Consider the following 16,900-nt stretch of genomic DNA (forward strand, 5'->3'; position numbering starts at 1 on the left):
TCAAGAGCCGCCACGGTGTCGTCAGAAGAGTAATCAGCGGTGAATCTGCCTCCGCAGACAGCAATGCTGCTGCTTCGTGGGTGGCTGACAAGCTGCCTGGAATTCTGAGTCGCTTCGAGGCGGGTGAAATCTACAATGCCGACGAGACAGCTCTATATTCTCAAATGCTTCTGGGCCGCACGCTAGTGTTAAAAGGCGATGACAGCTGCGGCGGAAAGCAGAGCAAGCTCCGCATAACGATTATGCTGTGCGCCAACCTCGACGGCACAGACAAGAGAGTCCCACTAGTTGTGGGCAAAAGTACCGGTTCCAGGTGTTTTAAGGGAACGAAGCATATGCCTGTGAAGTATGTGGCAAATTCCAATGCGCGGATGACTCGGCCAATATTTTCTGAGTGGTTAAGGGGGGACACCCCTCTTGGAACTTTCTTCCTTATTTATGGGTGGATCTGGTTGAAACTTGCACCATTTGTATATTTTTGCATGCTGATTTCAAATATCTGATTAGTTTTCTTGTTGATGAAATGGTTTTCAGAATTTTACCCAATTCGTATTGTTCGTTTGGAGGTGGGCTAATTACTAAACACTCTATAACATGATGAGAACAGACCTGCCAGAGTGATCTAGGAGGATCATAGAGTGCAACAAGCCAAGAATTAATGTGCTCGAAGAATTTCAACTAAAGTTACACTTAGTCAAACTTTTGTGACAAAAAGCCCAAGTTGGCACCCAAGATTGATAATTAATTTTGTAAATGTTGCCGTGTAATAACTGAACACATTTTAGTCTAAGAGATATCGCTCCTCCAAAATTGCAGAATCCTCAAAATTGCAGTTTTGAGAAATTGGGTGTCGTTTGTCCACAATTTAAAGGGCAGTGGGTGTGGTACTGCATTTCTGAATTGCTATAACTTCTTAATTACGTGGGGTATAATGATTAAAATTTGCATACAGATGCAGAATGGTGCGAGGAACACGAAAATGAAAAGATTGAAAATCTGATTTTTGAGCCGATTTTCGGTGCCAAAGAGCCGTGTCCCCACTTGAAGGAATTTAACCAGGACGTCAAGCGGCAAGGCCATCAAGTTTGCCTACTGCTGGATAATTGCTCGGCGCACCACGTCGAAGGCCTGCAGCTGTCGAACATCGAACTGCATTACTTCCCGGCCAACTGCACGTCCCTAGTACAACACCTGGACAAAGGGGCCATTAACAGTTTTAAATGCTGTTACCGGCACCGACTAATCCTGAAGATGCTTCTTGACATCCGTCTGGAACACGAGATGAAGGCTGACCTTTATCAAGCAGTCGAGATGCTTGCTGCCTCCTGGCAAGAGGTCAGGGCAGAAGTTATCGCGAATTTCTTTTTAAAGGCCAGAATAGCCGAAAACGCACACGCTGGTGCCGACGACGAGGAGGAGGAAGATCTTTCTACTCTATCCGATGAGGCCAACACGTAGTACGAGCTACACATTAACGGTGGTGTACCCGATGACGTTGAACAGAGTGGACTTTTTGTTTTCCGACAACGCCGCCATGGCTACATAAGAAATGACGGATGCAGCCCTAGCTGAAAGCGTGCAAGATCCAGATGGTGGTGATGATGGTGCCTGTGAGGCAGATCCGTATGATGTGCCTACTGCAAAGGAGGTGATGAAAGCAATGGACGTTTTGTGCAGTTTCGTCGGCTCACGCGACGATGGAGCTTTACACGATTTAGCTTCTTTAGAGCGCCATGTTGTGCCTTCACTTGTGCAGAAGAAGCAAGCGGAAATTATGCGGTTTTTTGCTGTGAAATAAACGCTTGAAGGGTGAGTTCACCTTCACGGATATCTTGAGCCGTTTGGTTTCGTTTCTGCATCATTTGTACGAGCCTTCACGCGAAACCTGCATGTAACGAAAAATTGCGAGCTTTTGTCAACTTTGTTACATCCAGGTTTAACTGCACATTCCAATGCCAGTAGTTTCTGGCCTGACGATTCCTCAGTAAAGTTTGAAGTATCATTAAAGTCTGAAACATTGTAGTCGAAAAAAATTGATCAGCTATATGAATCACGATCATCACATTTACACCTTCCCTGATCTAATAGCAACTGCCCTAGTTATATGCAAGTTAAAGATATCCTAGCTGAAATCAATAACAAGAAATGAGCATGGGCAGGGCATGTGAGGAGAACAGATGATTTATGGTGCATAACAGTAATGAAGATTTACTTGCGTAATTTGTGCACTTCTTTTCTTAAATTAAGGCTTCAAAAAGGGGGTGTGCACATTACACGAAAATTTCATGAACACATCCTAAAGAAATCTACGAAGGTCATAACGTGCAATGTATATGATATTTTGTATACGATAAGTTGACCCAGCAACTCTCGCCCCTCGCAGGCCAAAAGAACAGAAGAAAGTTGACTCCACCCCCTCCCCCATCCCCACTACGTAGTTCCCCACATGATGGAATGACAACTCATGTGCAGCTCAAAGCAATAAACGTGGAAGGATACAGTGGCAAAGCCAACAGTAAGAGGCAAATGAACATACAAGGCAATAAAACAGCGCCCTCCCATGCAGCCCCGGCTGAGTAGTGGCAAACAGAACAGCCAACAGTTCGGTAGTTTCGGCTTCTGGTGCGACGTACGCTCCAGAGGTTACCGGAAGTTTGCTTTCACAGCTGTTCGTACGGGACAGCAACCACCAGCGCAAGCAAGCCGGGTAAAAGGAGGCGTGCACTTTACTTTTCTTTACAACAGTCAATCTACAAACAAACTGCAGACTTTTTTTAAACCACTCAGTCCCCTTTGATGGCCGTGTGTGGTGATCTTCTGGGGCTTGCACGGCACGGAGGGCAAAATATGCAGGGAAGTTTCTTTTATAAATCCAGGCAGTAAATTAGGGGTGCATAAATTACGCGAGTAAAGATGGCAATTCCAAGCGGAGCCAAACGTCATAGGAGGCAGCAAAGAGTAAGGTGGGCGGATGAGATTAGGAAGTTTGCAGGGATGAGGCTGCCGCAGCCGGCTCAGGAGAGGGTTAATTAGAGAGATATGAGAGATGTCTTTTCCCTGCAGTAGATACAACTGAGATGATGATGCTGGACACAGCCAAAACATGGAACACTGACCTGACTGTGACTACTGTTACAATGAAAAAAAATCACAGATCAGTAATCACTTTCACTTTTACTTTGAGCTCATCCAAACTGATGCTTTTGTGCCAGAAAGCTCCACTGAACTCAACCACAAATCAAGCAAATTTTCTTCCCCCTTCGAGATAAAGTTATCAAGAGACTGCAATAGTGAAAACAGTCTAAGGGTACTAAGACAAAAACCAATATTAACACAACCAGCCACATGCAGCCACCTGGCATGATCCTCAGTGCATACACATGCAAAGGGAGCGTATCTTGCATGCTAACTCACCCTTGCTCGCACACTTCAATCCTGTCAAAGACCTTGAGCAGGCGGTGGGCGATGCGGTACGTTTCTGGCGCTATGCTTGGGATTTCGGGGTCAAACTCCGGCAACTGTCAGTAAAACAAGCAGAGCACATTAGCTAAAGTTAAAAACCACTGTGGACAAAAAGGCACAGGTAGTAAGAAGCCTTCCCCGCTTCAAAAGAATTTCCACGATTGCAAAGCATGTCCAACCTAACTCGAAAACCATGTTTTATTACCTCTTTGTTCAACTCTAGTACATCAAAAACCTCAGCTAGACTACTATGTCATCAGGAGATAGCGAGTTTACCTAGTCTGAACTTCCCAAAGTATAACCTAAACTTCGCCCTCACGAAAAACCATCATCGCCAGCCTAACTAAAACCTCGAAATGCCAGCTATTATCCCATATCCTCACAATTAACTCAGTGCTGTGCCAGCTGCAGCCATCCTATCCTTGCATGCAAGCCTCCTCATTTCCTTCGCCCATCCTACTCACAGTCGTCCACTGCTATGCTTACTTTCCCCCGGAAACCACTCTGTTACCCTGGCCATGGGTTCTCATATTAGATTCCATGGTATATCCCACAGCTCCTTGGAGTGCTTCCTGGGGTTCTCTGAGCCTCCAAGTCCATGTATGCCTCAATGGTATTACAATGTATATAATCAAAAAATTTGGACACCTGATTTTTCGGACATTCAGACTTTGCGGCACTGTAACATGCCCCATAGAGCTAATGCGCAACAGCACTTGAAATTTCGGAGGCATCACAAATAATTGATGGATTTTTCGAACCTCATTTGAACTCACCGCGGCACCACCGCCACATTCAGACTTCAAGGGATATCGCAAACTTGAACAAATGAAGTGAAATTCATGTTAAAGGAAACCTCTTAGGCAGTGGGGCTGATATTCTACACGGGTTCGCACATCATGCACACAAGGTTGGAAGCTCATAGTGCTTTTATGCGTCGTACGCAGCACAAGCCTGAACGGCAGTCAAAGTTAACGGAACTCATCTGTGCAGAGTCCTTTCACCTCGAATATGCGAAAATGCAGCAGCGAAGTGCGTGGGAGGCGTACAGATTTATGGAGACTTCCGGCAAGCGGGTGAAAATGGCAGTGCTTTTCAATTAAACGAGGAGCTCTACATGTGAGAAAACGCACCACCGCCCACACTGTCCCATCGTAACACTGTCAAAACTTGACAAACACTTCTCATTATACACAAGCCATCCCAAGGTGCATACAATAACATGCATACCATATTTACTTGCGTATAACCCACACCAAAATTTGCAAAAAAAAAAAAGAAAAATCCATTTAAAAAGTGGGGGTGCAGATTATCTGCGTATTTTTTCTTTGGGGAGGGGGTCGGCTTCGTGATGCGCGGTGGCCTCCCCCGTGAAGTCCGCCATCCCCATCATCATCGACGTTTGTCAAGCCGATGAGGGGCCAACGAAAGGCATAGCCAAATCCACATTCGTAGTCTCTTTGTTCTTCCCCATGCCATTGGTCACGTTTTCTTCAGCCAGCGTTGTTGAGCTTAGTGTCAGGCGCTGTTTCGTGTACTACACCACAGTTTGCACTGTTTGCCTGCTTTGTTTTGGCGTCATAAGTGCGACTCGGCGGCAGTGTTTCACAGCGAAAGAGAAGCTAAAGATTATAGCCACTGCCGAAGACATCAGCAACAGAGCTGCTACGAGACAGCATGATGTCGATGAGTCGTGCATTCACGACTGAAGGAAGAAAAAAAGACTTGAAACAATGAACCGGGACAGGCCAGTGTTTCGTAGAACGAAGACTGGTGTGTACCCCCCCTTCGAGACGCAGCTTGCCAAGTTCACTGAGGAGCAGAGATGTCGTGATCACGCTGTTTTGAATGAGATGGCGCAGATGGAAGCCTTTAAGTTGGCCTGGGAAATGAACATTCCACGCGAGTTTTGTGCAAGCCATAGATGGCTTCAGCGCTTCATGCAAAGACATGGATTTTCTATGTGGCGCCGAAGAACCATGTACCAGTGGCTTCCAGATGCCTACGAGGAAAAATTGTTGAACTTTCAACGATATGTCATCGCACTTCGGAAGGAGCACAGCTACTATTTGCTGTCTCAGGAGGGAAATCCTGACCAGACACCTGTGTGCTTTGCGATGCTGATGGACATGACCATGAAAAAAGAAAGGCTTCCAAATCAGTCAGCGTGCTGACCGGCGGAAATGCCAAGCTTCGCTGCACAGTCATGTTATGTGCTTTAGCTGACAGCACGAAACTGCGCCCGTATGTGATTTTCAAACGCAAGACACTACCTAGCACACCACTGCCCCTAGGAATCATTGTGCACGCAGAATAAAATTCCTGGATGAGCAGTGGCCTAGTTAGTGGCTGGCATGCCGGTCGATGCTCGTACTGGACTCCTTCCAAGGCCACTGCACTGACGCGGTGAAGGCTCGCCTCGCTGAGACTGGCACCGACCTCGTTATAATATCTGGTGGTGCGACGTCCATGCTACAGCCACACGACGTGTGCCTGAACAAGCCGTTCACGGCACACGTGAAGTGGCTGCATGCCCAGTGGATGGCCGACGGCCTTTACGCCCTCACACCAACAGGATGCGTGCGAAGGCCCGATATTCCATTGCTGTGCCAGTGCATCGTGGATGAGCGGAAAGCGATACCGGCTGACTTGGTGCGTAGAAGCTTTAAAAAATGTGCCATCAGTAACAGCTTGGATGGTTCCGTAGACGACTACGTCTTTGAGAGTGGCGAAGAAGCCTCGGATGGCAGCAGTGAGAGCAGCGACGATTGAGAATCGGATAACCGATGTGGTGGTGGTCATTAGAATAAATGTTCTGAAAACGAAATGATCACTGAGTATGCAGTTGCATCTTTCTAACGCTCATTATTATTTTTTTTTTTCAGGTAAACGTGCGGGTTATACGCGTTTTTTTTTCTTGTGGAGTTTAAAGTTAGGGGTTATACGCAAGTAAACACGGTACAATAAGCAGACTGCTGGTTTAATAATAATAATTGGTTTTTTGGGGAAAGGAAATGGCATATCTGCCTCATATATCATTGGACACCTGAACTGCGCCGTAAGGGAAGGGATAAGTGAGGGAGTGAAAGAAGAAAGGTGCCGTAGTGGAGGGCTCCGGAATAATTTCGGCCACCTGGGGATCTGCTGGTTTCGAGAGTGGTTTTTGGCTGTAGTTGCTAGGCCTATTAAAAAGGCCAATGGCAACAGAGTGCTCGTTACAGCTGTTTGCTGGTTGTTTCTTATCTCTATCGGCATCTTTGCCTTTCTGATTCGTGTCATCCGTACAACGGGCACAGCACAGTATTCACGCCAACAGCTTCGCTTTCAAATTTGGACCAGGTCTGGACTTCGTCCCAGCACGCTCGTTCGTCCGTGATGCGCCGATAGCAGCACAGCCATAGAACACTATGCTCATGAAAGCGATCACGATCATCATCTGTGTAAATGATGTTTAGCAAGGTTCGCACTAATGTAAACCATGAAAATATGCACAAACCTGATGACCATACTTGTTATTAGAAGTGGACATAAAAGTTATTTTTACGGCGAAATAAGCTTTTCCAGACAGCCAGATTTCTTTGAAAGATTTTACAGTACCTAGTGAGTCCGAAAAGCCGGTTAGCAACTGTAATTGCTTTCTGACATATCGATCGCCATTTGTATGAGCAACTTAGTTTTGCGCAAATTATAATGCGCAGGACTAATTACCACCCACATTACAATTGCTGCTGTTAAGGCTTTGCATTTTATATTTTTCATGCCCTCACTAACAGCAGGTCCCGGTGCAGCCACGACCTATGGGACAACCTCCGGTATTTTCACTTACGCAACGCACTTCAATGCACAAAAAAACGATCTGTTGACCTGATTTGTTTACTCCCCTTGCTCTTGCCTAGTGTGCGAAGGTAGCTTGAACCTAACTCTGCAGAATGCATCCCTGCCACTGAATTGCTGAGCTCGAACCATTAAAGGGACAGTGAGGAGAACTCTCAATTTTTTTTTGTTAGCAAAATCTGAAATTCGGCATTTCATGGGTTTGTTGCCGCTTGTCCTGGAGCGAAAGATGCATTTATTTCAAAGAAATTTGGATTCGAAGTTTAAAAAGTTTTTCCCGCTGCTCCGATTCAAACTCGGGAACTCTTATGACGTCACGGCGCACTCTTATGATGTCATAGGACGGAGTGACGTGAAACGTGACGTAAACGCAGACTCCGTGATTTTTTGCGGCTAGCAGTGCGGTCTAGCAGCGGACGAAATGAAAGCTACCGCCACCGCACGTTGAAGGCATCTTTCGGGAGTCGCTACCGTCGCTTCGTTTACGTTTGCACTGGCGTCTTACGATGGATCCCGTTCCCGAACGCGCCAACGAAGTTCTCGCAAAAACTCTACCCTGCGTTTCAGCAACCTCAGCCCCACAGAGCGTGTGATGCTTTTGAGGGAGCACGGTTAGGTTAGGTGCCGGCGGGTCGTTTCCCCCTTCCGCCGTGAGCAGCCGTCGCAAATTAAATATCATAACGTTACCCAGTGTGGGGAGTCGCGAGGGGCCAGGACAAGGTCAGCGCGTCGTGCCCATCGGAGGCTGGCCGAGGCTTTGGGGCCAACGGATTGTGATTCCTCGAACGGCGCGGCTGCACGGTGCAGCAAGCAGCGTCGAGGTCTTCCACGGTTGCAAGGGCCAGGTTATTTATTTATTTTTTGCCACAAAAAACGGATGGGTGCTCAAGGGCACTCGCGTTTAAAGTTGGCGGCTTGAGGTAAAGCTGACGCTTCAACGGCTTCAGTGCGTTTCCGGAGGTAAGGGGTCCACTGGATCGGGCTCTCTCGCCCACTTGCATGTACCTTCAGATGTGTACTGTGAATGGATTAAATTAACCGAGTGCTTGAAAAGAACAGCTCCGCCCAACTACTGAAGCTATTGTCACAACGTGCACCTCGCCGCGGAGCCGAATCGGTCTGGCCGGGTCGGCATGGCTGGCGCACTCGGTGCGAAATAGAGACATGCTCCAAGTCTCCGCCAGTACGGTCAGAGTGCGCCGAAGCCGCCGAACGCGTCGGCGGTCAAGCACAGTTGGAGTATAGATGGTCTCACTTTGACCAACGTGATGTCGCCGTGTTGCAAGCGCGCACGTTACGCCGCAGTATAAACGCGCCTTAACAGAGCCTGCGCTTAACTGCTAACTGAAGTATTCGGTGGCGGCATCTATGAGAGTCACTGAAACCCCCCGCCTACTCACTGAATAAAAAAAAAAACCTGTGCCGCAGCTTGGAATGAACCAGGGCCATTGGCGTTTGAGGCGGAGACGCTACCACTCCGACACGATGGCTCCTGATTTGAACGCGAATAAAGGCGCATCTAGTGAATACATTCTTCCGATGCAGAAGTCTCCGAACTAGGCCATCAGCATATTTTTCTCAACTGCCTTGTACCTTGTCTCCCGTCTCTATCAAACGATTTCCGTTAAGTAGTTTGAAGTTGACTGGCACAGCCGGGAATGTTTCGCCGGGCGGGCGTGCGAAGACACAAGTGCTCTTTATACTGGGCACTGCCTTGTACAATCACCAACCATCGTGCCATCATAGTTTTTCATCGACCGTGGCGATCATCTGACCAGCCTTAACAGGCTCCTTCAAAGGTTAACTAGCACTTGAAGCAGCACTTGTAGTTCCTCTGCTGTTCGGCGCTTGCAAATCGAGGCGCGTCAAAAACAAAACCACGGTGCACGCAGAGCTCAGACGCGAAGCGCCATAACAAATCAAAACTCTCCTGGCCGCCTGTGGCGCCGCCAAGCATAGGCTTTCTTTGCTTCCAACATTCACGTTGTCTTTTGTCTGTCTTCCTTGTGTGATAAAAGTTTACTATCAGTTTTAAAACAAAACTTACTTCAATATTGAATCGCGTAACCTTCCTTTCTCAGCCTCAGAGATTCGCGGCTTTCATGTAGGAAGGAAAATTCCTCCAAGGTGGCGTCTCTTGTTCTATGATGTCACCACGCTTGTACTTGCGAGATTGGCCTGTGGCGGCAATGCCTATATTTTGGTTCTTGCTATTTTTTACCTTACAAGAGCTTTGCTTTTAGTAAGAGTGGCGTTTTTGTGATCAGGAGCTGGTATTCTATTGATACAAGCCAACTTCAATTTCTCCTCAGTGTCCCTCTTTAAGGGGGGACAGAATCTTTGAAAACCAAAAAACCACGAAAAAGTAGTTTTTTGGAAAAAGTGTATATTCCAGTAGTATATGTTATAAACTACCTTTTCTGCAATTATCAATGTCTAATTTGTCGTGAGACTATTGGAAATTAAATATATAACACGCTATGGCGGCCCCTGAGCCGCGAGGAAGCGCCGAAAATGCCCAAACTACGCGTGCGCACCATTCCTCTCCCGCTGAACCGAGCCTCCATTTAGATCTTGTTTTGTTCATGAATTTGTGCGCTTTTCTTTGCTACCTGCGGCGGCAATGGTGGCGGCATGCTCGAGGCGCGGCTAGCTTTTGATCGGGGGCCTCACGGTGGCTTTCGAGTTACCCGCGTTTCAAACCCGAGGCTACGATTGGGCCAAGCGTGCACCTCCTCGAGAGCGCGGGGGAACGGGCGGCTGTTATTGGCAGCTGCGTGCGCTGACGTGATGGTCTCCGCCGGCTGCCCCTGCGCGTCGTCTGTTCCGGCTTCTTGCTCTCCTTTGCGCGGTGTGTTCGCCTTCCGCCATTTTTGCAATCGCCCTCTTTACGGTCTCTTGCGATGCCGTTTGAACAGTTTCGTGCAACCTGCCGATCGTTGCGTGGTCGGTCACGAGGCCTAAAATGAAATTCAAGACGCGACGTGCGCTCCGTGCACGGGAGCGTTATAGTCCATCCGCATGGCGAAGTGTGCCGCCGCCGACAGCATCGACGCTTCCAGCGTCCTAGGACCTGGCCACCTAGCCATCCATAATAAATAAGATTCTGAGGGCAAGGAAAGCCCATTTATTCAAAGATATAATATGTTTGGAATTTCTGATGATTAAAATTTGGTTAATTAGTGAAAGTCTAATTAGTGCTATGCTAAAACTCACTAAATTCAGTGATGTGCTAAAATATTAGCAAGTAAATTTAGAAGGGTCTTGCAGTTGCCTGCGGCACCTATCAAGGAATCACCATAATGAATTTCACAGTGCCAGCAGTCTGCAAATTCTCCAGGCCTTTCCCAAGGAACCCAAGCAAACCACCTTGATATACTCCTGTAAGTTGAAAACCAGTGGGCACAACTCTATGAAACTTGGCAGTTCTTCAAATGTTCACGCTGTGAGCCTACCTGAAAATTTTATCAAGATATCTCAAGAAACAAAAAAGTTTGTGTCTTCTCAACCTTCGAAGGCCATTTCCTTAGAATCAATTTTTTGCCTGGTGTGGCTGCTCAGTCAAGCCGTATCTCGGGAACCGCTGGTCAGAATTTCATGGGGTTTCTTTTATTCCATGCCTGAATAAATTTCTGAGGGCAAGACAAGCCCGTTTTTTTTAAGATATTATGACTGGAATTTGTAATAAACAGCTGAAGGGCCACAGAAAGGGGTGCTTAAACTTGGCTTTAAAATGCTTGCACTATGTAGAGTACAGGCCACAGGGCGGCCATGCCGCGTCCGAGACCTCAGAAGCGGGCGGGAAATTTAAAATAAATTTTCAAAAATTTCCGCTTTCGCACCTCGTGGCGACGCGCGGAGCCAGGCTTTCACACAAAAACCTGGCAGACGACGACACGTTGTGCAAGTGGCGTCAGCAGCCGGGGGTTATCATTGGTTCACAGCGCCAAATTCTTTCAGGCGTCACGCGCTACCGCGGCCGCGGCCACTCCGCGCGCCGCAGCTGGCGGAGGGGCCAAGTGAGTGGGGCTGGCGGAGGAGCACCGCCGTTTTGGCGTGCGAGAGGAGAGGAAAAGGCGCGAAGACGCGGAAGTTCAAATTTTGACTGCCTATAACTCAGCTTCCACAAAGCGCATTAAAATAATTCTTGCTGGGGGATAATTATGAACCATCATCTTTTAACATTGCAGACATATCGGACCTTTATTGAGGCCCCTTTTCTGGGCCCCTTTAAAATTTGCTTAATGCAGGTCTAATTAGTAACACCAAATTCAGGGCTATGGTAAAATTTTTAGGCAAGGAAATTTAGAAAAAGGGCCTTGTCTTGCCCTGGGGTACCTATCCAGGAATGACTCAGGCTGAATTTCACAGTGCCAGCACATTTTGCATTCTCCAGGCATGTCCCAAGGAACCCATGTAAGCCAGCTTGATATACTCTTGTAACTTGAGAACGAGTGGGCACAGCTCCATGAAACTTGGTAGTTCTTCAAATGGTTGTGCTACAAGCCTACCCTGAAGATTTCATTCAGATATCTCAAGAAATAAAAAAGTTGGTGCTCAAGGGTTGCCTCTCCCCTTTAAAGGGACTCCAAGGACAGCTCCATTCAATTTTTGTGTTCTTCGCAAAAACCGATTCTTTTCAGAAAAATTTGTTTCTCAAAAAAATGGATTTAAAATTTTCCCCATCTCTTAATTCAAACCCACAGCATCAGGGTCAAGAAGGTATCCCCGATTTCTGCTTCAAAGTGGGTGCAGACTGGCCTGAGAGATCCACACCCGAAAAAACCGCTTCAGTGTCACTGAAGTTTGCTTGTTATAACGACCAGCAGTGGTGACACCTCTATTTCACTATCCAATCTTTTGTACTGTACAAAAGCTCCGCTTTCGGCGAGAATAACCTGTTTGCATTAAAGCGGGGCAATCCATCGGCTATAGAAGCAGGCCAGAGTTAATCTGCCCTCAGTACAGTCTCACGTGCCATCAGCCGTGTCGAATGACTGGCCACTTGCTCACTTCTTTTCAGCAGAAACTCGGCCCAACCTCAGAGACCAGATAGAAGCTGGTACTCACGTCCCCGAGCGTGTACAGGCTGTTGATGTAGAACTCCTTCACCTCCTTCATTTTGCCCGGGATCTCCACAATGGGTGCCGGCTCCACCATGTCCAGCAGGGGTGTCGCAAAGTACTGGGTGAAACAGTCTACGTCGAACGTCGCAGACATCAGGATCACCTGGAATGCATCGTAACAAATTTTGTCCACAACTCAAGCCCAGCTTTCCCTGGACATCAACTAGCAACACCACTGGCCACCAGCAGCAAACACCTTGTGACTCAATAAGCATACTTTTAGGTTAGGTTAGGTTAGAAGTGAGGAGAAAAGCTGTGAAAACATGTTCCTAGTTATGGTCCAGCCATCTTGCACATAGTAAAATATATTCTCTGGACCGGTTCCTGCACCCACAAAAGCAATAGAAATGCAATAGGATGTACCAAACATTGAAAATGCGTGATTTTGGGTGTTCAGTGATTATAGTCGACAGCCGAAAATTCGGACGCCTGATTTTTCTGACTTTTTCGCAGCGCCGCGGCACGGTCCATACAGCCAATGTATAAGAACGCCTGAAATTTCGGACGCACCGCAACTGACTGCTAGATTTTTCGGACCTCGTTTGCACTCACCGCCAATACCCAAGCCGCCATATACCGTATTTACTTGAATATAACGCGAGTTTTTTCCCATATTTTTTCCCCTTAAAGCCTACCCTAGCGTTATAGTCGAATACCGCACTTCGATTGGCCTAAAGCAGTGCCACGGTGCAGCCATTTCAAGCAATCAGCTTGGTTTCGGTTTCCGCAGTTTTGTGATCTTATGCTGGCAACATGGGTACCACGGAAGCCAAATCCTCATCCATCCAAAGTCAAAGTGTTGTTCTCTGTCATTTTTTGTGTTCGTTGCGGCCTCGCGCTCAGTTCGTCATTGCATCGTGTTCTTGTGGCGTCGCTCGCGGTGTATTGATTCAGTGTGCACAATGGCAATGCGTCGTGCTCAGTACGACGGTCGTTTTAAGACAAAAGCGATCCTGTTAGCTGGAAAGGTCGGGAATTCTGCGGCAGCTCGAAGACTTGACCTCAACGAGTCAACCATCTGCGGATGGCGGCTGCAGCAGGAGGGGCTTTTTAATTGTGCACCCAACCACAAAGAATTTCGAGGGCCTCGCCATGGCCATCACGTCGAGCTGCAGAAAAAAGTGGCAGACTTAATTATCGAGCAGCACAACCGTCTCATGGGGGGTCAGTGTCGAGCTGATCCGTTGGAAAGTTAGACATTGGCCGGGAGATGGGAAGTTCAGAGCATCTCGTGGGTGGGCCCAAACGTTCATGAAGAGAAATAGATTCTCTCTGCGGCGAACAACATCGATGCGGCAGAAGTTACCGGAAGAATTCGATAGCTAAAAGGACTCCGTTTCCAAGAACTCGGCCTCCTAACGCGAGGAAGATGAATAAGCATGTTGGCCACGATGCCCATTAAAGGTACTTTGTTTTACGTCCTTAAGCCTCGCGTTACATTCGTGGTTTAATTCCTTCCCGCTGGGCAGCATGTAAAGTCACCCCTCGCATTACATTCGAGTAAATACGGTAATGTGCACAGTGGAACCTGATCAACTCAAACTGCAAGAGAGATCGAAAACTTGATCAAATAGAATTAAATTCAAGCTTAAAGGGGGCCTCTTGCGATACTGAAATTCTGCGCGAGTCTGCACAATGTGCCCGCATGGTTTTGAATTAGTGCGGTTCTAGAACGTCTTCCGCTGCACAAACTTGAAAAGCAGTCAGAGTTCGCGGAACTCATCTATGTCGAGTCTTTTGTTTCGATTACGGAAAGAGGTAGCAGCAAAGAGCATGGGAGGCATACAGCTTCACAGAGACGGCGAGCGCGAGAGGAAATGGTGGTGCATTTTAAACCGAGGTCAGCGCACCCGCGGCAAAACGCACCGCAACCCTGACTTTTCTATCGTAAAACCGTAAATAACTGGCGTTTCAATGACAGGCAAGATGCCCCTCATTATATGCAAGCCACAGCAGAGTGCATATTGCCGAATACGAAGCAGATTTTGGCTCTAGTCGCTAGGCCTAATGACGGAGGCCAACACCGACGGAGCACTTGCTTCGGCCGTTTCTCGGTTCTTATTGTTTCGCCATCTTCGCGTTCTCGTTCTGGGCCCATTGCACTGCGGGCGCAATGCAGTTCCTGCAACGGCATGTTTGCTTTCTCGTTTAGACTTCGTCCCAACTCGTGCGCTCATCGGCGACATGCCGAGGGCAGCACAGCCAGGCCGAGCTCGTGAAAGCGGTTGCCGCCCGTCGTCTGTGCATGCGTCGTGCAGAGAAATTTAGTCATTAGAAGCTTTAGAATTTGTGCAACACAACTGACCTCTTCGCACAGCATAATGGCAATAAGTTCGTAATTTTTTCGGTGAAATTTGATTTTCCGTACAGCCTGTTTTTTCAATCGTTTTCGCGGTCCCTAGAAGTCCGAAAAATCGGTCGTCGACTGTACGTGGTATTGTTTCCTGCCCCATTGGCATCGCCCCATTGGCAGGGTTATTGGTAATGCTTCTGTGATATTGCCATAAAAACCTCAAAATGATATCTCAACAACATTTTTTATTTATAGAATTTTCCTCCTTTTCATCGTGCCAGGCTTGAACGACATACAAAATAAGATAGAAGATGTGTTCAAAGTGTGTTGCATTCCAAAATAAATGGATGAGGTCGTGACATTCTTAGATATTTTTATTTACAATGCAAAAGTTTTTAGTTTTCATATTTTATACGCAGACTGTACAACAGGCATCTAGACTGTGAACAACTAGTCAAATCAGTAAGTCAGCAAACGGTGTGTCGGAAAACCAAGAATGTCACGACCTGAAACATTTCTCAAGGAATGCAGCGAAAAAAGCCGTATCAAAATAGCCCCAGCGGTCACGAAGAAATCAGCGGAACAATCATAGCAGGCGACAAAAGAAACAGTTTTGAGAAGATGGATTCCGAAGTTGCACCTTTTACTTCACTCATCAAAAGGCACCGGGGTTATATTCTTTTGTGTCCTTTTTAACACAGTGCTTCTTGGATGCCTTTCCTCGAGATTGAAGTGCTTTTGCTGGCTTTCTTTTCCGCAAGACGTCCTTTTCCGCTGCTCTGCGAAGAGCATGTTGGCCAGTTTGCAGCCCAAGTGTAGCACAGTACGTCTGTGTAAGCACGGTGGGTCCCTGCATTGTACTTGCAAACTGCTTCGTTGACAGCCGTGTCTGTTGCAATCAGAGATGCATTTTTATCTTTTGGCAGCAGCAACCAAATCACTGAATGAAGGCTTTCAGCAGCATTTTGGGTTTTTTTCCCCAAGACAATGGCTTAGGAGCTGGACATCACATAGCCGCTGATAAAGGGGCAGCAATGCATCTGCGAGGCCTTCCAAGCTGGTACTTGTGGGAGGGCAGAGGTTTGCCCTCTGCTTCTGCAGTCTGGTGTTGGCACCAACTCTGCGGTCCTTGGGGGAAAAGTTCATGATGCGGGTGTTCATTGGTAGATGTTATGTAGAAAAAAGTTTCCATCACAGCTTTCTGCGTCCCTTCAACATTGTCGTCATCGTGCAGGGCCTTGCCATAGTAATTTGTCAACTTCTTAGTTAAAACCTTAGTGAGGGCACCTTTCCCACCAATAGGCCGACCCTTTTTGCCTTTTGTGACAAGAGCACGCAGGGCTGTGCCCATTGTTTTCTTGATGCGGTTCACGCAATCCTACTTTGTGATGGGGAGAAAACTGTATGTCTCATCTTCGCAGAGTGCCAAGAAGGTTCTACTGTCCCCATCACAAATAATGTTTGTGTATTGCAAACCATGCTTTTGAAAGGTCCTTCTAAATAGGAGTACGGCTGCTTCAACTTCCATTATGCCAGATTTAACATCTGTGTTTCTTTGGCAGATGTGGGATGCTTTCCAGTCTTGATAACCGTCATCTTCTTTGGGGCCCACCGTGCATCCGTGGCACCGATTTGAAAGTACAGCACAGTCGAGCACCAGTCCCGTGTAAAACTCAATGACAGTACCAACACCTATGTGAGACGTGTGACCACATGTCAGCTAAGTCCCATCATAGACAACTGGAATATTATTATTAAAGGTAGAATCCATCTCGCTGTAAACAGTGCACACAGCTGCCGCAGCATCAGAAAAAATATTGGCAACAGCTGTCTCACTGGCCAGTTGGAATTCAGATTTCAGATGTTTTTGAAATGTCTTGTGGTGTAACCCTCTGTGATAAACATTCATTATCGACCAGAAATCATTCAAAGCTGTTGCCCCTTTGCCAATGCTTTTTACAGCTTGTATAGCCCTCAAGTTAACATCAAAAATTCTACGGCCTTCTTTCCGCGGTGATGACCGCTCCTTTTCGACGGTACCGCAGAAAGCGCATGTTAGCTCCAATTATGCTGCCAACCCAAACCTTGTTCCCAGCTGAACCGAAAGTCCTGATTGAGAGCACTGCTAGTACTTGGCATTCTCGAGAAGCGCGTTTAGGGCCGTGACTTGTACAACAACAAACTC

The 16,900-nt window shown here is 47.2% G+C and overlaps 1 protein-coding gene across 2 annotated transcripts in view; it reads right to left on the reverse strand.

Annotated features, from left to right (window-relative positions):
* Positions 1–16,900, reverse strand: part of spn-E (tudor domain containing 9 protein spindle E) — a 134,870-nt gene that overhangs the window by 102,551 nt on the left and 15,419 nt on the right. For both annotated transcript variants that reach the window (XM_077665305.1, XM_077665306.1), the window contains 2 exons: positions 12,367–12,525; positions 3,415–3,518 (listed from right to left, as the gene is read on the reverse strand). In XM_077665305.1, coding sequence (XP_077521431.1) covers positions 3,415–3,518; positions 12,367–12,525 — 263 coding nt within the window. The remainder of the gene's footprint in view (positions 1–3,414; positions 3,519–12,366; positions 12,526–16,900) is intronic.

The sequence above is a fragment of the Amblyomma americanum genome, chromosome 5 (assembly GCF_052857255.1).
Source record: "Amblyomma americanum isolate KBUSLIRL-KWMA chromosome 5, ASM5285725v1, whole genome shotgun sequence".
In the NCBI taxonomy this organism is placed as follows: Eukaryota; Metazoa; Arthropoda; class Arachnida; order Ixodida; family Ixodidae; genus Amblyomma; species Amblyomma americanum.